The sequence below is a fragment of the Protopterus annectens genome, chromosome 7.part0 (assembly GCF_019279795.1).
Source record: "Protopterus annectens isolate FY-2018-M chromosome 7.part0, PAN1.0, whole genome shotgun sequence".
In the NCBI taxonomy this organism is placed as follows: Eukaryota; Metazoa; Chordata; order Ceratodontiformes; family Protopteridae; genus Protopterus; species Protopterus annectens.
Genome location: NC_056739.1, coordinates 902,144,287 through 902,166,881, shown reverse-complemented (window position 1 = coordinate 902,166,881; position 22,595 = coordinate 902,144,287). Strand labels below are relative to the sequence as shown.

At 40.2% G+C, this 22,595-nt stretch overlaps 1 protein-coding gene across 1 annotated transcript in view; it reads left to right on the top strand.

Annotated features, from left to right (window-relative positions):
* The window catches only part of DCP1A (decapping mRNA 1A), a 1,118,752-nt gene that overhangs the window by 300,773 nt on the left and 795,384 nt on the right, over nucleotides 1-22,595 (top strand). Inside the window, exon 4 of the mRNA XM_044077482.1 lies at nucleotides 16,248-16,314. Within this exon, the coding sequence (XP_043933417.1) occupies nucleotides 16,248-16,314 (67 nt within the window). The remainder of the gene's footprint in view (nucleotides 1-16,247; nucleotides 16,315-22,595) is intronic.

Sequence of the window (22,595 nt, the reverse complement as noted above, 5' to 3'; positions counted from 1 at the left end):
CCCATTAACCAAACACCCATGAATTCCAAACATTGGACAGCAAGCATAACACATGCATATTTAGAACAACAGTACACAATCCAACAGCATGCACGGTTGATTGATGGCAACAGGCCATCAGGTTTGGATATGTGAACAGGGCACATGCATCAACGTACATGCAGATATGTATGAACCAACAGGACAAATGTCCATGGGAATTAATTGTGTATACACATACCCAGTTTGGTGTGGAATGGCATCATTTGTGAAAATGGGGTAGGGTGAAAAAATACTACATTAACAACTTAAACTACCTATACATATGCTGTACATTCCTAGTAGCTGCAGATATATATCCCCTACATGTCTTTGTACAGTTTCCTATATGTAACCTTAGGAATGTTGGTGATGGGAATGTTACTGCTACATTAATATTCATTCCATTTTTATTCATACATGTTCATATCTGGCTGTGTTCAGGTACAGCATCTTGCTACATTTGATTTATATGGCTCTAGACAACTGTGGATGTTCAGTATTTCATACAACCATACTATCTCCATATTGCAAGGGTACAGCACCATATCCAAATTGTGGGACAGACACATTCCAGGTTCAGTACTTTATTACACCCATTTCACTCTTTGGTTCTGGCTGTCTCATTCATTTCATTATGTACTGACTGCAGTATAACTTTATTCAAGACTTATTAGAGCTTTCTTGGTTGATTCATACCCTCTTTCTCACACTCTCACTTGTATTATTTTTACAATTCAAGATGGTACTTAATTCTAGGCGTTAACATTTCTTACTTGGTTACAACAATCCTTTCCAACAGACTCGCTTATTTCATATGGCAGATTTTAAAAGGGGATGTATTTGACACATGTCTATCCTTTGTAGATTGATTACCAGTCATTTTCAGGGTGAAGCAGTTATCTGATATTACAATACAGGTGGAAACTCTATTTCAGACTTGTTTAATGTTTATTTCTGGATTACAGGCTGCATCACTTATCTAATCTTACAGTACTAGCAGAATCTTTCTTCTAGATTTATTTGAACTTTATTAATATGTAACAACACTGAACTCTCTTACAAGCTGTCTCACTTATAGTCTATAACAATTCCAGCAAAATAATTACTAACCTGCCTGGTGATCAACCTCACCAGCCTATCAGCATAGGCTCACTGATTCATGGAACGGACACCTGCAGCTGTAATATAAATGAAGTAATATTGGAACATACATCTCCATAATATAGGTTAGGCTAATTTCTTACATAATTAATTACATGGATACTTACTAAGTAGTGGGGCGTTAGGCATTTGCCGGGCCTCCTGTATCCAACAGTTTAGTTGGTCCTGCTTACGTCTCTTCAGGTCCGCATGGTGGTGACGGACCTGTTCACCAGTCCTTGGTATGCCTGTGGCACTGGTGAGATCATGTGCCAACCGGTTCCACGCCTCTGCCTTGTATGCACCCCTGGGAACCTGGCCCTGCATGAGTTGAGCCTCATGATCGTGGACTAGGAGCCAAACCATATATTTGGACTCCTCAACACCCCACCTCTGTGCTCTAAAGCGACTTACCTCTCCTGCACCTGCCATCCTGACTGCAAATGGGTACCACAATCAGTTATGCTGTGTATTCCCGCCTATGGGGCTTATATATGGCCGTTTTCCCGCACTTATCTGTGATTGGCCATTTTGGATATTTATCAGCTTAAGAAAACCTGCTTTGTCATGCCTCTGTTTCCATTCATTCCTATATATATGCTAATACTGCATTTCTCAGTACAACTGTCATGGCTTAGTGGTTCAGTACTTTGACTATGGTGCACAGCATCCTGGGTTCGAGCCTGGGCATTGCTTTTTTTGTTTTTACTACTGTCTAGACAGGGTAGGAGGTGTGTCTGTGTAAAGGCGGTTTTGATACAGCTTGCTCGACTATGCCCGCCAGTAAGCCGGATGGCGCGCTGCGCAGCTCCGCGCAAACTGCTTACGCTGGGTAACAAGTTATTTGGCTATGAGCACGCATATTACGTTGTGAGAAGTGTTGATCAGCTACGGGCACTCATTTTAAGTGTGTTAAAGCGGTGCTCAACTCCGGGCACTCATATTACACCTGTTAAACCACTGCTCACCTGAGGGCAGTCATATTACGCTTGTTAGACCACTGCTCACCTATGGGCACTCGTATTCAGATTTGTAAAGCCTTGCTCAGCTATGGGCACTTATACAATTTTTTTATATTTTCTTGTGTCGGATTTCTTCAAAAATAGATGGCCCATTTCATTACATTTTACTTAAATTATAGTTATATATATATATACATATATGTCAGGGGATTGTTTCATGCTTATTTAAATAAAAATAGAAAATTATGTTGTGGGGGTTTGAACCATGACTACCTCCTCTTTGGCCAATGTCTCTACCACTACGCTATTGCTACTTGGCTTAATTTGTATATTTAGATCGTATATGCTTTTGAATGACTGCTAACTGTGACTGAGCGGAGAGCATACCCGCGCAAATGAGCGCAACTACGGGCAAACGTTTTGGAAATTATAAAAAAAAAATTAAAATGCTATTTTTACATTTTACATTACAGTTGGGTTTATAGTCTGTGGGGGCATGTGTGGTGTGTTCCTTGACATTTCCGCGGACTCGCTCGTGGGAGTTTACTTTCAGGACTCTAACTCTTCTGGGGGCGTGTCGCTTTGCAGAACTCTGCATTCGGACATGCCCCCTACTGTCCTACACGGACTGTGTTAGCCTGGGGTGTGATTCAGCATGCCCTCATGAATGTGCATGGCATGCTGACGTCATACCATTCGACTGCAGCCTCCGTGTAAGACATATTAACTCTTACACGAAGGTTTCGTGAATCCTGCCCTGTGTGTGTATTTGTATTTATTTCAGCATCTTTGCACTTGTTAATGTCATTTAAATGCTGGTTTTAAAGAGTGTAATATTTTTATGATTGCATTTCATGAATATTTGAGTTCAGAGAGGTCCTTTTTAGTCCGTGTGATGGGATTGGTTTATTACTTAATTAATGCTCTTGCAGGATTTACTTGAGTGTTTCCTGGATTTGCTCTTATCTGATGAAGTTGAGAAGGTTCTTGACAAAAGCGCTTATTCATTTATTTTGGTTTAATAAAAAGTATTTTTACCACTCCCAAAGTGCTTTGCGGCCATTTACTACAAGGATTTACTTGAGTTGCTGAAGTGTGTGGTTCCAGGAGTGCTGACTTTGCTTTTCTGGACTTATCAAGTGCAAAGTATCACCTTTAAATAAAGTTAACATTTCTTGATTACAGTACCAGTTATATCCTTGAATTTAAGAGTCCCTAATTTTACTTGCCAATGGCTTTAAATGTAAAGCAAGTAACAAAAGTGAGAGAGGACACCCCAGTCTGGTTCTTCAGTTCAAACACATCTTGTCAGAGAGGATCCCACCCATCTTACGTCTTGCCTCCTAATTAAGTGTATATTTCTGTCAGGTAATGCAAATATTTACGTTGCCCTACTTATAAAATCCCAGCTGAGTCTCTTAAATGTTTTCTCTGCATCAAGACTCACCAGTAACAGTATTTTCTTTCTGCTTCTCTGTGGATCATCATTGTTCTGTTAATGGTGGCAAATGTCTCCCCTCTACAAACTACACTGATCCTTACATATCCGTTTTGGCAACAACTTTGTTATTCTCTTAGCTAGTACAGCCATGAACACTATATTTTTACTTCATTACTCTGCATCTTTATCTTAGTTTTATCTGTGCATGAACCTGAGTAGTTATTGGATATGTCAAAGCTTTCAATTAAATATCCATTATCCTGTAAAATGCAAATTCTAACCAGTCTAGCCTAATTATTGTTCCTTTGGGAATAAGAAATATGCATACTGTCAGTCTTTTTTATTGCTGAAGTTAAATCTTCTATACCCAGTACTACCATACATTTCTTTAGAAATCTACCTTTTGTTATATTTACCTCCTAGGGCCTACTAATACATACTCACTTTTGCAAATCAAGTTCCAGTCTCCACTCATAAGTAGTATTCCCTGCTAAACCTGATTATCTCTGATTTTATAAGCAGCATAGTAGCAGTTTTACACTAGCATATATTCTACCAAAAAACCTTCTCCCTTGCCAGCAGCCCATCACTACCACAAATCTGTCAGTCTTTTTTTTCCTATGTCACTATTGGAGCCCCCTCTAGCAATCCGTATTATGATTTCCCTTCTCCCTTGCCCCCTGATTATTCTGTTGAATGGGGTCCCTCCTTAAATCATTTGTCAAATTCATATCCTCATTTCTGTCCAAATATGTCTCCTGAAACATTACTATTTGTACCCTATATTTCTTAGTATAATCCAGTACTCTGTGTTTTGTCTGTACTTGTACGGTCATTTTCTATAATATACAATCTGATGTCACTTTTCATTTTATCCTTGACATATGGTCTCTGTTCCAGTCTTGGAACCGACTCTGCTGTTACTACAGCTCGCACAGGCCAAAAACTCCCGAGCTTCACATCTACCCATAATCCTCCCTCAGTTACCTCAGATCAGGTTTGCTGCTTTTCCAGACAGACGTGTTCGCCATAGCTCTCGAGCCAAGTACATTTTTGGATAATTTTTCTTCAGATTACTTCATTTTTGCGTTATCTTATAATAACTCTTCCTTTTCACTATTCCTCTACTCTCCAAGTTTTAATCGCTCTCCCTTTCTGTACACTTGTGTATGCCTTCCAACTATCATTATTGATGGCCACCTTTCCATACATTTCTGTGTATCCTTTCATTGAAAGTTTCTAACTCTTTATTTCCTTTCCTCAAAAAAAAAATCCTCACAAAGAGAGAAACTTTCCAGTTTTTCTTTGTGTGTGTTCTCTCTCTCCTCCCTTTTGGTGTGAATGTGGTGTGTGCATTTCCTAGCCTTTTGTGTTTTGACTGAGAAAACTAAGGGACCTTCTGGCTTTAAGAAATGCCACAAGTGCAGCCATAAGATCCCTCTCTTGGATTTGCATCTGTTGAGCATTTATTGTCTGGGTCCTGTAGACTTAAAGGAAGATTATAACACTTGCCATGGCTTTAGTCATAGGGCATGTTTTAAAGAAAAAATTAATCCTGAAGGGTTTGATTGTTTTCACCTTTGGAGAGGCTATATATCTGCTCATAACAAGAGTAAAACTGATGTTTCTTCACCTTTTTCCTCATCCTCTTTGGAGAAGGCCAAAAAGAGAAGCATGTCTGTGCCAGCGTCTCCTTTGGCACCAACACACACAACCCCTAGATCCTCTGTACCTAAAAGTTCTTTAGATCAGATGGATTCCAGATCTAAGCCTTTGATACCATGAAAATCATTAGCACTGACCGCTACTTCAGATTCAAAAGCCTTGATGCAGAAGTCTTCAGAATGCCAGCAAATGCTCTGTTTGGTGCAAGAAATATTGCTTCCTGGCTCTTCCTTGACACAGAGTACATTGGCGCAGAGTACAGAAACATGGCTTACCTAGGACAACTTACTCCCCATATGTTGACCTTTTTATGACTGATTTACCCAAAGTTTTCCTGTAAAGGTCAAAATTGCCCTCTCTGTCCGTCCGTTTCACCGAAAGTCTTACAGAAGGTGATGTGGAGAGACTGGTGAATAAAAGTTTGTGGGCGAGAGGATTTACAGGACTTCTCTGGCTCCAGCCATTATGGCTCAGAAGCTGAATCTTCTTTCACACCTTTAATCCTCCACTGACCTCTGAGGTATGAGAATTTCCAGCTCTGAGTCATCTGGTGCCAATTGTATCAGTTCTGAAGATCTCTCTTGCTTTGGAACCGTTTATTGCCTTGTTCTCTGGTTCTTTCAGATCCAGAGACCTCCTGAGGGCCATATCTGCCCTGTCTGCTCTGAGGGTCAGGAGTAGACTCCAATTTTTTAGGAGCCGTCTCAGCTCCCAAGACAGAAGACAGAGCCAAACTGAATCTTGCCAATGCTCCAACGTGCAGTCTTGTCGGCGTGGGGAGTGACCATGGTTCCGAGCCAGTCTGTCTCTGTTCCGGGCTCCCTTCTCTCCTCAAGGGGGTCTAGCCTTCGAGGCAATGGAGAGGGCCTTGTCTTTTGCAGTCAACTCAGTGGACCCCTTCCTTCTCAGAGCAGATGCCTTCCTCATGCTCAGTTACTCAACCTGTCTCCACTGGAGCAGCGAGTGCCAAGACCTCAGGAATCTCTGATTCAGCTTCTGTCATCTTCTGATACCTCTCCAGACTATCCTTCTGAGGGGGTTCCTCAGAAGTGCAAGAGGAAGCACTTAGATTCCTGACAGGAATCTGTCAGAGAAGACATTGAGTTTTGATGAAGGGGAGGGGTCCCCATGCTCACCCCCAATGTCTGCTTTGGAGACTGCCTAGAAATTTAGAAACAAAGGTGTGACTGGAAGTCCCAAAATCCTTCCTCAGAAGAATCTGTTTACCTGCAGACATTTGGTGCTCGCTTGTCTACCTCTGGGATGATTCGACCTGCTGACAAGCTCATTCAGTTGATCTCTTAGAGGAGGTGGAAGGCACCAGACCCCACTGAACCCATCACCAAGATGTTGGACAGAATTTTATCTGCCCCTGGGCTAAAGTATTAGCAGTGGATGCCATGGTCATAGCGTCCTCCACAAAAAAGGAACTCGCTGAGCAGAGTTAATCTATCATCCATCCCAACAGAGTCCTGGGCAATGGATAGATTTGGGAAGCAGGTTTATGCTTCATTGACCATGGCCTTAAGGTATTTGAATTTCCTGGCACATTTTACCAGACCTCAGAGGGATCTGATCAAGGAGTTGGATACCCAGGCAGGAGCTGTTACTGAGGGAGTCCAAGAAAAAGTTGCTTCCTAGTTGGCTACCCTGGACTCTGTGTCAAACTTGTCCATGAGGCTCTTTGCACATGCAGCCGAAGGGACCACCAGACCATCGGGTTCAGGCGTAGCCATAAGGAGATACACCTGGACGAGTTTGTGACTTTGTGGAGCCATTTAAGTCTTCATTCATCAATACACCCTTTGATGGATTGTCTCCGTTTCTCCCAAAAGTTAGACACACATTGTCCAGATGTGAGAAGAATGTTAAGACCTTTCTGCTGTGGGCATATGTTTTTCCACCTCCTCTCCCAAAGATTGTTTTCCAGGAATCAAAGGAGCAGCAGAAAGATGTGGTTCAAAAAATCCCAAGGGCCTTTATAGGACACACATGGAGCCAGTTCTCCCAGGGGCAGAGGGAGAACTTAATGGAAGACACCATCCATGTGGCAGGGCTTCAGGGACTCCTTCCTGGGTAAGCCCCTTCAGCTTTCCTGAAGGAGGTCCGATTGTCTCCCTCTGGAGGTAGTCAGGGGGCGCTTATCTTTGCACCAAAAAACCTATCTAAATATAACAGATTATTGGGTGCAGCGGAGGTTACACTATACTATTTTCCCTTCATTCCCCAGTATGCAAAAAATCTCAGATGTTCCATCTAATCAGAGGGGAATCAGCATTTCTAGAAATACAGAAACTGCTAGAGAAAAGTCATCCAAGAAGTCCCACCAGACCAGAGAGGATCTGGAATGTACTGAAGATTCTTTTAGTGCCAAAAAAGACAGGGGAACTGGAGACCAATTTTGGATTTTAGTGCAATTTTGGATTTCAGTGTGCTGAACAAATCAGTTTGGCAAACAAAATTCCATGTGGTCACGGTACAGTCCATTCTTCTTTTTTTGGAAAAAGATGACTGAATATGCTCTATAGATCTTCAGTATCTGTATTAGCGCACACAAATGAACGAGCGGTCCAGCAAGTTCCTCCACTTCCTCCTTGGAGCCAGAGATTACCAAGGGTAGTGCCCTTTGATCTCGCCATAGCCCCCAGGGTGTTCACCAGATATATGGCAGTATTAGCAACTCCCTTGAGACTGCGAGGATTCTGGGTGTTTCTGTGCATGGACGACTGGCTCATTACTGCTCCGACCAGGCATCAATTGATAGAGGCAAGGGATTACTTTCTCAAGACCTGTGCGCACTTTGGAATAACTGTAAATCATGAAAAATCTCAACTGACTCCAACTCTGAGTTTAGAGGGGCAGTACTAAATAAAACAACCATCGTATCCCTTCCTCCTATGAGACTTCAGAAAGTCATAACACAGGTTCAGAAAATAATCCACTGCAAGAAGTTTACCCACTTGTCTAATTTTACAGGCTCTAGGTTCCATGGCAGTGACAGTAACTCTAGTCCTAGCAAGATGTCACATGAGAATTCTACAGTGGTTACTGGCATCTCAATTGTCTATGCTATACCAACCCATGTTGGACTAGATTCTGATCACCAATCATTGCAAGCAGGATCTAGCTTGGTGGATTCATTCCAAAGAAATTCTCCTGGGCCACCGCTTTGTCCTTCCAGAACACAGGGCCATAGTGACCATGGATGTCTCCCAGATGGGGTGGGGGGCATTTTTGGGCAAGATTGTCCAAGGCACTTGGTACCCCTTGTGAAGACTGGTAGAGATGGGTGAAGGCTGCCACCTAGACAAATAGAATTTGGTACATAATTCTGTCATTTGTAAATATGACTGTTGAAATACAGGCTTGTTTTCTTAAATGAAATAATATGCTGTGAAATGTTGAACTTAAAACAATGTAGCAACATTGCCCTTTGCTGTAAAGAAAGCAAAGTCAAGCATTTCTTGTCTGTCCTTTGAAGTTGAAATTATTTCATGCCTGTCCCTTTTAAGTTAGAATTTGGAGTTGATTAGTCTGGAGTGAAGCATCCTGCCTATTTTAACTTAAGGAATAATTACTAGAGTTTACATGTGGAATGCTTTTTATTGATGTAGTTTCCTGCAGGTGCAAGATAACAAGAATGTAGCATCTGTCAGCCTGAGAACCCCAGGAAAGTGTGAAATTGTGTAATGGGAATCAGGATTGAAAATGGCAATTTAAACAGGGAATCAGAAGGCATTAAACATTTTTGTCTGGACCATCCAACTCACAGCACTGTCTTGCTCATGTGTAAGGTATCTTAGACTTGTTTCCTTTTAGAAATAGCTAGGGACTAGAAAGATTAGTCTGTTTTTCTGTGATGTCAGAACTTTACTACTGTGTTATTTTAAGTATTTCTCTGTGATCTCTGAACTCTTGACTAGCACTGTGTAGTAGAAAATATTGTCTTGTGTTTTTAATTATTATTAAATATTTGTAAACCCTTTTAACTGTGGCTGTTTTGTGTAGAGATAATTTATGCTCTTAAGAGTACTTGTATGCCTTTGGTAAAATTGTACAAAGTCGCTCCTACAGCTTTAGCCTTGGGGTATACTACCAATTGGATAATAATATTGCACAGTAATAATTGGACACCCTTTTAAGGTCCTTTGGGTAGCTGATAATTAGTAGCTGGGTGGTGGCAGTGATTTCTACCGTATAGTCTGGGTAAAAGGGGCACAGCTGGAGATCCTGTGCCAGCCTTTCCCAGGAGTGTCTGTGTGGTTGTATAAACTTATCTCAAAGTGTGTGTCAGCTACTTGCACAGGGACACGAAGCACTGGTTGGACAGAGAGGGTCCTGGAGATTTTAGCTGTCTAGCTGGCTGAGATCTGGACCATATAGCTGTTCCAGTGGGGAGTCATATTGGGGACCTGGAAAGCGAGGGAGCGACCAGCCCTGGACTGACTGTGATCTCTGTGTGCTTTTAAGGGAAATTGCACTTTACTGTGTGTATTTGTTATCCTTTCCTCATATGAGACTCCCTTTCCTCATATGAGACTCCCTTTCTGGTGTTAGTGGTGAGGATTGAGGCTCCTTGATTGCTGGGCCAGGGCACGGGCATCACATCCCTTTAGAGGCTAACTTGCATGTCAGTGCTGTGGACGTAAGAGCTGTACTTTTAGTGTTGGAAGCCTTTTGATCAGCTCTTCCTGTGGGAACAATTGTGATTCAGACAATATGTCAGTAGTTTGGTACATCAAAGAGGGAGGAACCAAATCTTACCCTGTTTGTCAAGAAGCAGTCAGTGTGTGGTGATCTCTTCCAGCTGCTTTCTGATAGCAATGCCAGGGAGTTCCAGTGTGATAGCAGACAAATTGAGCAGATGTATTATACAGCCCCATAAGTGGTCTCTCTGTCCAAAAGTGATGGAAAGGGCTTTCAGTCAATGGGGCCAACCTTTCTGTGACCGGTTTGCTTCTCCTCTAAACAACAAGTGTAGCAACTACTTTGCCCCGATTCCTTCTCCAGGAAGTCCCCAAGAGACTATCTTCTCCACACTTGGTCCCCCAGACCCCTATATATGCCTTTACCCACATACCTCTAATTCCAAAATTCTTGCAGAAAGCACTCTGGCTGAAGAGCAAAGTAGTCCTCATTGCACCTTTTTGGCCTTGACAGATATGGTTCACCTTTCTTTGGCCTTACTTGATTCAGTGACCTTGGAATCTGGACCCAGATCCAGACCTTCTGTCTCATCCAGAGGAATTAGTTCATCCAAACATTCTGAACCTCAAGCTGACAGCATGGTTCTTCTGGTTCCATTAATTGCCAAGTGAGTTACCCTTTCTTCCCTAAATTCACCTAGCTTCTCGTAAGCCTTCCACCCGTAAACTGTATACTAGTAAATGGAAGAGTTTTACCATTTGGGCATATGAAAGGGGTATAGAGTCATTTCCCGCATCTGCTGATATTTTAGATTTCTTAGCTTCTCTTTTCAATGTAAGAACTTCCACATCTACCATCAAAATACAACTAGCAGCAATTTTGAATTTCCATGATGGTTTGGAAGAACATTCCTTGGCTTCTCATAGACTTTGTAAGCCTTTTTTTTTTAGGAGAGAGAGTTTTGCTGAAACCCTCTTTCAAAGATCCTGTTCCACCTTGGGATCTAAACCTAGTGTTGCAAACCATTGTACATTATCCCTTCAAACCATCTGCAGACTGGGATCTGAAGTATTTGTCAAGGAAAATATTATTTTTGGTGGCAGTAACCTCTGTTAGAAAGATTTCAGAAATTCAAGTCTTATGCAGACCATATTATCTGATTTTTCACAAAGGGAGTGTTTCTTTAAGGACAAATCCCTCCTTTCTACCTAAAGTGGTGTCAGTCAGATTACTAATTTACCAGTATTCTTTCCCGACTTTTCGAACAAAGGTGAGCACTGTTTGCATTTGTTAGATGTTTACAGACAATTACTTTTGTATCTACACAGAACAAAAGACATAAGAAAATCTGATCAACTGTTTGTCCCATTTTCATGGGGTAGGTCTGGTAAACCAGTCAGCAAGATGACCTTGGCCAGATGGTTCAAAGATTGTACATCTTTTGTCTATTGCATGAAGAAAATTAATTTGTCTCTGCCTGTTCATGTACATTCTACAAGATCTGTAGCCACTTCAGCAGTTTTCCAGTCTAGACCTTCAATGGGTGACAACAACTTGGGCTTCTCCCCATGCCTTTATTGCTCATTACAAGTTGAATTTGGTCTCTAGGGGAAGAGCATCCTTTGGTTCAGTGGTGCTCAGAAATGCCCTTCTGTGAGTCCTCCCAAGGTCTAAAGTAGCAGGGGACTCTGCCCCATATTTAAAGGATAAAGTGAAAATTGACAACATCAGATAAAGATGTGTGTTTACCATGATGTTCCATCTGTGTTGTCCATTTTCATTTATCCTTGACTCCTCTCCCTCCCCCAGCCTTTGAAGACTTTTTGCTAGAACGGATAGTGTACATATAACTTACTGCGATCATTAAGGCATAGCAGATATGGCTTCCATAGAGGCTTCCTTATCTGACTTTTATATCTAATCTGCCTGGGAGAAGAGTTATGGTTAGAGGTGAAGCTTGAGAGTTTTTTGGTCCGTGTGAGCTGTAGTAACAGCCAAGTCAGTTCCATTATCAGAACCGAACCCATATGTCAAGGATAAATTAAAATGGACAGCACAGATGAAACATTATGGCAAGTGCATAACTTCTTTTTTTCCTGTTAGTACTACTTTGTTCCTGTGTATAGGTAGGAATATTAGCTAACAGTTCTTTTGAATATGCATTTCCAGTTTTTCACTTACTTGCACACACTAATGCTTGACAGGCTCATCTTTTAAGCATTTGATGCTTCTCATTTCCATTTGAACTTGTCACATTTTCATGAATTTTTGTTTTAAAGCACTCGAGCAAAAAATGAAATTTTCAGAATGCTGCTTCCCCTTTCAACTTAGAATAAACACAGTAAGCGCTGTGCATTTTCAACAAATTATGTTTAGTCCTTCAGATAGGAGCAGTTGCCCCAAATCAATATCTGCACCTATAGGCATTACTTGAAGTGCTAAACAGCATGTTGCAGTCTGTGTTCCCACTAAACACTGATTGTTGTCGTTTCCCTTCCAAATGTGAAAAACGTCTTGCATTCTTTATCTCGATTTTTCCTTTCAGATGTGAAAAACTGCTTACAATCTTTCAGTAAAAATTACCATTTAACCCTAAGAAAAAGTTCACCATCTACATAATAGTACACTGTTCTGTTAAATGCATTACAATGTTAAGACTGCTGAGGGAGGCTCCTACTTCATATTCACTTCTCACAGTTTAAAACTTTATTTTTCACTGAACTGCTTGCCACTGTACCTTTTAAATGTTACATTTATTTAAGCAAAGAGTACTCGTAACTCTCAAGAATAATTGCTTGCACTTCACTCCAAGTAAAAGCAGCCAGCAATGAGGGAGAAAAAATAACTTTGCAGATGCAAGAAAGAATCTTTGGAAATTTCAATCAGAACACCATATACAGACACTTCCCCTGACCAACTGCGTGTACCTGCAGACATTTTGTCTCCTATTGAGAGCATTTGCTAATGGGATGGGACAAGCTGATAACCTTGCAGTTGTATGAACCATACCATTCCCATGTATTTCATCATTTTGTTATTCTTCAAACTTATTTGCTTTACAAAAAAAATTGTTTGCAGCTTAAACTAAGATCATTAATTTAGGCATCCACATTTTTAAAAACTGTAGAAATTATTGTAATTCAACATTTAGCAAAACATGCCCCATCCCCACCCCAGCAGCCCAAGATTACAACATTGTATTATGTTGGTTCTGATCAGCCTTTCTTGTTTTGTTACAGTGTAGAGCCTGTACTTCTTGCAGCCAAAGATCTTAATTGCTTTAACATTAACATATACAGTAGTCACTTGGAATACTGCCCTATTTCTCAGTTAAAATACCCGACTGCACACTATGCAAAACTGCTTTACAGTTTAACATGTAATTTACATCATAACTTTTTATGTAAATAATGAGAAAAAATGTTTTACTTCGTTATTTCTTCATTCCTTTTAGTGTCCTTGTAAACTTTGCTGACAAAGTGGGAGTATGTGTTTTTTACAGTTCGTTCTCAAGTTTAATAGAGTCAGACTTTTCTTAAAGCATGCTTTCTTGCAAAGCTGTGTTTCACATGTCTATTCTTATATCTGTTAGAATGCTATTTTATAGTTTCCCATTTATTCACCAATTTCCATGTTGGTCTTGATCACCGTCATCTCCCAGTACACCAGTATGTGGTTCAAGTCCAAGATGCTCCTAATTCTTCTGTCCAGCTCTAATGTTTTTTTTCTGTCTTTAAAGCATTTTCCTGTATTACAATGGAATGGTTTCAGTGGCAAAGTCTCTGTATATGCTTTGTCAAGAGAATGAGAAGCCACTGATTTGTCAGAATCCGCTCTTTCAGTTGGTTTTATTGCATCTTTACTAATGTAGATCTTGACCGCTGTCTCATCGTCTGGTTTGCGCATACACATGATGTGCCCATTTAATTCACAAATTCTGTTGTGAAACACCAGTCCAGTTGCTTAGTTGTGCTTTCCTAAAATTAATACGGTCTATTCCTTGGTTTCTTGTGTATAGCAGAAAAGCAGAAAATCACGGGTCTTCTCTGCACTCTGTCTTCTAATTCTGTTTTTGAAACCTCTCTCCTTGAGAGTCTTCATAGCTAGCCTCTATTTTTTATCATTGCATTTAAATGGCTAGTTAAAATTTCTATTTTTCTAGATTGTTTTGAGTTGATATATTCCTTTCTTGTTTGATTTTATTTTAAACATCACTGAGTAAATTTGATTTTTTTCTGTAAGCTGCTGGAAGCCATCTCCTCTGCCAAAGCTGAAACTTTAGCTACTTTTTGCTGAATCACTGCTGGATTCTTCCAAGCCAGATTTTTCCCCTTTTTTCATTGATTTCTCTCAGGCTCTCCACATTTCGTCAGTGGTGGAATCCAGGTATTGTATATATTGCTAGTGACTGAACCATACTGACCGTTTCAGTGGTCCATTATTCTCAGTTTCTGTTTGCACACTGGGAGAGCTGAAGTCAACCTGTTGATCACTGTGTGGCCACCTGGGAAGTCAAGCTTAGCTTTGTGTACGTATGTGAGGGTAAAAATAAATAAATAAATAATAATAAAAAAAAAAAAAAAAAAAGAGAGAGAGAGTTGAACTTTGAGACAGCAGAATGCCTCCTTTCAAGGCTCTCCCTCTGTGTGTTGGGGTGGCTACCTATTCGCCTGTAAATCAGGTATAAAGCAGTCATTCTAAACAAAGAACGTAATTGCCCCCCCATGAATGGCGTTCCATTATTCAGCCTTTAGGGAAATGGTTGGGGGGCTGCTGGCTGATGTGCACCCTCACTTTCTCAAACGACAGCAGAGCCTTCCTGTATGGGTTTGCACATTTCTGTACATGCCCTTTGAAGGTTTGAAGGTTGCCATGCAGATGTGGTTGGACAGAGCAAAGCTCACTTCCCAAGTCCACGTTCTGCATGACATGCACTTTTCCATTAGGTATTGCCACTTCCAGTAGGCAAGCTGAAGTTAACCTGTGCTTCTCACTCTCCACCTTCCCGGCTAATTAATCTGCTGCCATCTTGGTTGTAATTGGGACTTCATCCCTCTATACATGGAGCTAGACACAGACAAATAGAACAGGTTAGTATTCTTGCTGCATCTGTTAATGATTTTTTTCCAGTCTGTTCTTAGCCTGCCTCTCTGAAGCTAAGAAGATATGTTATGCTTCATTTATGTATCCTGTTTACAGCCCTAAGTCTTTACATTCTCCATTTGTTTACTTTTTCTTTCTTGGGCCTTAGTTCAAGTCTTTGTTTTTACTGGCAAAGAAAGTGAATAGAAAAAGGGGGAATGTTGAGTGTCGTCTGAAGATGTGGATCAGTGGCATAATGTGCACTGTGCGTGTGCACGCATTGAAGGGGCGGTCTCTCTCTACTTTTTGAGTGTGTATTTGCTTATTGTAATGTTGAACCCTTCCTCCTAAATGAAAACACTTTGCTACTGAAACATGTTTTTCCTTCTACTCTCATTTCTTTTGCCCTTTTTTTGTCTGTTGCCAATATAGAAATCCCATCTGGATTAGGTTTATCCTGCTGATCTAGTCTTTTTTTTTTTTTGTTGGTTTCTGTTGGAGATCATTGGATTCTTTACTTCATGTTGGCCTCCATTAGCACTAAATGGCAGAAGTGAGCTAGAGAATGATCCTTAACTCTGTTTTGCATGACAGTATTGGGTACTAGGTTATCCACTGTCCATGACAGCTGTATAACTGTCTTCTTGTAAATCTTCAAAATCTTTATATCTTTACAGATGGCAAAAATCTTAGAAGCCAGCTTACATAATGCATGCATTTATTTACTGTTGTTGTTGTTTGTCTTTTCGGCTTTTTCCGGTTAGGGGTTGCCACAGCGGAACTCCGGTTCACTAATAATTGGCAGTAGATTTGTTATGTTGCTGAGTTGCCAGCCCGACGCCCAACCTTCAGCGAAGGCACGCCCATTCACGCACGTCTTTCGGAGGCCACTCTACCGTGGGGAGGACATGCAGACACCACACACAAGGCACTCCAGCCGTGAATCGAACAGGAGAACCTCTTGCTGTGAGGCAACAACGCTACCGCTATACCATGTTGTATAAAAAAAAAACAGTATACAGAACTGCATGTGTTTTTTTGGGGGGAGATATAAGAATATCTAGTTTAGTGGCTTGCTGAAAAGTTGCAAACTTTTAAGATACAGAGAATAAAACCAAAATCTGTGAGAAGCATCATCCCTTTTAACCACTGCAATGTTTACAGGTGTTAATATGCTCATAATACTTTTGTTTTTGGCAGTGATCATAGAAATGTTTCTGAAATTATTCCTGTAACTTAAAATCCACGTGCTTTTTATGTTTAGTTTTTTGCCTTTTTTCATTTTTTAGTGTCGATCTTCAGCATTTGGTTTTATGATAAGAGAGATTGTCATCGAATAGCAGAACTCATGGCCAAGTAAGTAAATTTTTCAATTAACGTATCATTTTTTTCATTAGACTAGATGTACTTGTGTATGGTGCAATTGTTTCTACTTTAAGCAGCTAACTTAATAGTGTTAAGTAGGTGCACTTTATTGAATTTTTTGGAAAGTGTATTTACTGTAGGTACACTTTATATTCTACTTTTCAGAAAGTATATTTATTCCAGAAAATGTTTATCAGAAACTATATGAATTGCTAAAAGGGAAGATGGTGGTCTTGTTTGGCAGAGTATGGTGTTACAGAAGTGCATTTTATTTAGAAAATAAATCAGGATATTTCTGCATACATTGGAATTGCATCTGACCATAGTTTAAAAAGAATTGATGTAAAAGAAATGGTTGGCCGTATACAAGGAACAGAGAAGATGAGATGCGTCATGAATTCACTAAGGTGGAAGAAAGAGGAGGAAAGTGTGATTTACATTTTTGACCCAATTAAGGATCTGTTTCTTAAGAGGATATATTTGCATCCTATCTAGAGTTTAGCAGAACTTCCAGCACTGTGCAAAAGAACTTTGTCTGGATATAAACTGGTTTAACCAGTAAGTAACATAAAAATCTAGTTAATGATACTTAACTCTAGTGCTGGGAAGGGTATGCTGTTGAACTCACTACTTGAGGGTGGGCGTTAACATAATCAGTGTTTGTTGTGGATTGTTGGGGGGGGGGGTTAATGTTTGTTTTGCATCTTACAGTTTATGCCAAAAATTTGTATTCAAATAAACATTAAGGTAAGGTTATCAGAAGTTACACAACTGTTTAAAATCTCTGGCTAGGAATAGAGCATAGCATGATTGGTAGATGGTTTATTGTAGAGGATGCAGAAATGTGTAGGTAACTGATAGTCATGTGGGAGATGATGTATTTCATGTAAACAGGACTATGGAATTATTTTTAGTCTCTTTAATTTGGCATGACATTGTGACATTGTATTTGTTAGGAAGAGCTACTAAAATGGAGTGTTTTTTTTTTGCTACTTGCTTATTATTGCAGCCAGGTTCCCAGGCTTGCACAATTTCTAATATTTTGGCGAAACAGTTCAATTTACCTTAACCTAAGAAGGGGTGTATAAACTCCTTGGTAGTATTCTGTCACACTGGTTATGAGGCAGGAAGAGTAATAGTGGCAAAATTCATCTTCCTGGGTATTATACTTTAGCGACGTAACTTAATGAGAAATAAAATAAACATGGCTGCTGCTTCACAGTCGTCGTTACTTCTACAACAGATGAAAATCACAGTTCATCAAAATGAGATGTACAAACAAGGTATATATTCAGGAGTTTGTAACTTTAAGTGTTAAGAAAGGTTTACAGCAGAAATGTTACAAAGTGCGACTGTAACTGTACGGACTAATTGCTTGGCTGTTTCTTGATGTGTGGTGGAAGGCTGTCAGCTATTGCTGTCATTATCAGCTTCAGAGTCGTTATTAACAGGGAAGAACATTACAGTTGTGTGGTACATGTTATCAGAATTAGATGTACAAAGCAGTTATATATTCACCAATGTGTACATTTTATTTTGTATTAAGAAAGGTTTACTGCAGAAATGTACCAAAGTGTGCCGATAACTGAAGGGGAGTAATTGCTTGAATATTTCGTGGACTGTGGTGGAAAGTTGACCGCTGTCACTGTCATAATACATTCAAAACAGTCTTTTTTTTCCTGGCAGTTTGAGTCTTACGCCAAATGTTTTCTGGTAGGTAAGACTCCAAATGGTGATGGGCTGTACCTCTCTGTTTTTTTTCTTTCCTTTTAACGGAACCCTATATATGTTCAACTCTCCTAGTGTGTACACCAGTGTCAGGGTCAACAAAATTATTTATGGTTTACTTTTTCATGTGTGAAACCAACTTCTCCCAGTTGCTCTCCAATAGTTGAAATAAGTTGTACTGCCCTCTTGAATGTGCTCATTAATTTTCTGTAATAGAGTAGCAGCACGTCTGTCTGGCACAGTTACAAGAAAAGTTTCTTTGGTCTCTCTGCATATACTGCCAAAAATCCATTGCTGCAGCAGCACACATCTTGCATTACCGTTTCTCTTTGTGAACAGACTTTCATCAATTTCCACAATACAACCTGGGCCACTTTTTTTTTTCCCTTCTCCCTCCATTTGAAGAATGCCCTCACTGACCCTCTTCAAGAGAAATATTGGTGAGCGGATGGGAAAAATTCACCCCAGGGATAACTCCAGTGGCTCTATTCGACAGAGGCACTGGGAACTAAGGTCGGGTGGCACTATGCCAGGGTAATCCTATGGCTAGGCTTGTAAAGGCCCCAGGGTCATTAGCCTAGTACACAACTATGAAATGTCTGTTAAGTAATTGTTCCAGTCTATCATGGTTTTATCTGCCATATCCAGTTTTTCTTCACAGAATTGTATGGAAGTCAATTCTTTACACCAACAATAAATCGTAAGGCTGTAGTAAATGCAATTCGACTTGCTTCAAACCAGTTCCCACCACGCATTCCGACATGCTGGTTACACTTGTCAGCATTATATTTCCAAAAAATTTGTTTACCAAAATATAATTTCATGGGATGACCATTACTGTATTCTTGACTATCGGGCAGAATGCTGTACTGTTGATAATTTGATAGCATCTTTTTCATTGCTCGTCAAATCCCAGAGATGCATAACGTCAGGAAATCTTTATAAAGGTTAATATATGTAGAGTGGAAAGCACTGTAATGGCACACACTTCACAAGAAACCATGCCAACATATATTGGCACGTGAAGGGCTTGGGAATGGGCTGCTTGTCTTCTTGGGAACCTGGTTGTGATAATACGCAAGTACTCCCCCCCTCCCCCCCACTCTAACTGCAGTTAACAGCCATGTCAAAGGCACCTCCACTCCCCAGTAGCAGCTTATTTGAGTATTCTGCTTTACTAAAGAAAGGTAGATAGCTGAGAAGTAAGATCTTTTGTGATCTGCTTTCTTTCTCACCACTAGGTCTGAAGTGCCAGCTCTGTCTGTTCGACACACATTAAACCTTCCCTGGTTTCATCTCCTTCCCTGTACCTTCAATATCCTCTCATCTTTTCACTGTTTACAGCTTGTCTTAACAAGTTCAGGTTAGTACTATTGGTGTGCTTTTTCTGGCACTGTGGTGTTTTCAGGTTTTGGTCTGGAGATTTCACTTTGCTGTTTGTCGCTGCTTAGTTGATCTGACTCTTCATGACTCAAGGACTTAAGCTTGCGAAGCCTGTCTGTTAAAAACTGTTGGTTAAAGTTCTTGCAGATTGATATTCCTTACTTTATTAATGTTGCCTGTCCGTCTTAGCCTTCGTCTTTCTGTCCCGCTTTAAATCTTTCCTAGCATCCGTGTTTTTTCTAGTGATGCCTATCTTTGCATTATGTAGCCAGAGTATGAGAGTTTTTGTTTTAATATTAGGCTTTCTAGTGAACAGTCTGGATATATGCATTTAATAGCTCAAGGTTCCATGCAAGACAAAAGAGGAAGAAATATGTGATTGTATCTGGACTATTAGACTGTTAAGTGACTTGTCAGATGGGAAACTGTTACAGTTAACTGGAAGATGCATATGTCACAGACCCTTATCTCGCTGAAGAGTAACTGGGATGTCTATCTGGGTCATTCCCTATTCACAGTCAAGCTGAAGAAGTATTTATACATACTTTTGATAACTGGAAAGTATTCCTTAAATGGGGTGCAAGTTATATCTATAAATCTGTGAACAGAGTAAATGTGTGAGATGTGAGGATATGATAAAGAAAAGACTGACCTGAGACATCAAAAGTTGCTGTCTGTTAAAAACGTAGAAGGGTATGTATGAGTATTGCATACAGAATAGGAAAAAAATGCAAGCCACTAAACTAAGTAGTAAAAGCTGAATTAGTGGGGTTCTTGAAAAGCTATAATTATATTTAGATGTGGTATTGATCTTTACTTGGCATCTTAATTGCTACAAGTGTGAGACACATTTTAAGTGTATGTATAGCTTTTGTAGCATTTGTTAGCTGAATCAACAAAAATGATATTGTGGAGGTTAGTTACATTAAGAATGGTAGTTTTTTTTTTTTTCTCAGCAGGACAGTCACAGAAAGAATGCTTCAGTTAAAATAAGTATATTGTGGTTTTGAAATTTCTGTATCTGGCTTACACATTTTTTGGAAGGGGGGCTTTGAGGCCTTATGTTTCAGCAAACGATAAATGGTATGTCTACAACAGTATGTAATTATCAGTCAGACTTCCAAGTGTTTTAAAACCTAGACAGAGAAATGGTCTTGTCGTGCAAAAACTGTTTGCTACACAGATTTGTTTCAGCCCTGTATTTTTTTTGGTGGGGGGATTTTAAGTGTTCTAGTTAATACTCCTACAGTACATTTCAGTGACATTTCTTTTGTTCTAACAATTTTCCTAGACGTGTGTGCATATATTTGAGTCTCAATCTTCAAAAGAAGTATTATGAATGGCAGACCTAAGTAGATTATGTAGAATTACATTTTTCATCACTGTTGGTCTGAAGAGGAATTATGGTATGACATAGTAAGTTTTGAACACGTTGAACTGTTAGTTTATGCTGTGAACACAATTAAGGGTGAGAATTCTGCATTTTTTTACTGTTTCATCTGCATTTCATAACTTTGTGAACTGATTTATTGTTGAATTTTGTAACCAGTGTCTTTCGGCTTTTCCCGGTTAGGGGTCGCCACAGCGGAACTCTGGTCCGCTAATGATTGGTAGTGGATTTTTACGTACAGGTTACCAGCCCTGACGCACAACCTTCAACGAAGGCATGCCCCATTCATGTATGCCTCCACACAGAAGACGCTCTAGCTGACGGTCTAGTTGACAGTCTTGCTATGAGGCGAATTTTGTAACTATGGTGGATAAAACAGAAATTGCACTGAGTAGTCTTGCGTCTCTGTCTTGATTACATTGTGTGTAGTTTGGCAGAAGACTCTGGTGTGAAGAGCTTTTAGGCAGCGTGTGAAACTTCCTTTTTATCTTAGAAATGTGCTGTTAATGTAGATAACATTTCCATTTAGGGATTTACTTGTTGACATAAACTATGCTCCATTGGAAGATTACAGGTATGCCCCATTATTTAGTGGCATGGCATGTATCTAGTAGATTTGTTTTGGGAATATGATTGTGGCTTTATTACACATTTGTCTTTAGATAATGAAGATTGCAAGTCTTCAGTGTAGCTGTTGGTATATAAGCTTCATGCAGGTATGTTCATTTGAAATGTTTTTGAGCAGGTAGTTTGACAAAATGTGGTCATTAAATGTGTTTTTCCTTTTATATCATGTTTTTAACGTTGGTATTTTCTTGGATTACCATGCCTTGTGGTGGTGACCCCATTGACACATTTGTTCCTCCTCCTAGACCAATTGTAGCACTCCACATCACTCTGGGGGGGAGGGTCTGTTTTCTCTGAAGTGACTTGAGGATGAGCTTAGGGTGAGAGTTGAGTGCTAGGAGGTGTGCTCAGCACAGCTGGTTCAGGGTTTGCTTATTTTTTGTGTACTTCTTTGTAGCTGGTCCTTAATCCTCCCTCACTGTGGGAGACCAGCATGCTAAAATACAGTTGTGTATGCTTACCATAAATGTAGATGTTTGAGTGTATTCACTGTTGCAGTCATTGCATTTGAGTAATCTGCTTGCAGGTTGCCCTCAGTCGGCCTGATTAACAAAGTCTTGGGTCCTGCGTCGGTTGCTATCCCTTCTTCCATGATGTCAGGGGTATAAAACATGCAGCCAATGCCATTACATTAGTTTTTCTTGCTCAAGATGTCAGGTGCCCCCTAATGGGAAGCAGTTAAACATAAAAACACAAAGGTATACCTCCAACAAAAAAGCAAATACACCAAAAAGGTTTTTAAGCATAGTAAAGGAAAGTAGAGTTATAGCCAAAAGATGTTAGGGGGCAGGAGGGGAGGGTAACCAGGACTGCAACAGTGAATACACTCTTAACATATACATTTATGGTAAGTGTACACAACTGTACTGTGATGTTCTTCGTGTTTCACTGTTGCAGTCATTACATTTGGATAATCTGCTGGCAGGTTGCTCTGTCGGCCTGAATTCCAAAGTCTTGGGTCCTGCATCGGTTGCTGTCTCCTCTTCTGTGACGTCAGGTCGTCAGGGGTATAAAACATGCAGCCGACACCATTTTCTTTAGTCTTTCTTGCTGCGCGGTGCCCGAAGCAGAAGCATTTCACAAGTGCCGGTCAGCCGACTACTGAAATATTCGCGTTTGAGTTTCAGAACTGAAGTCTTCAATA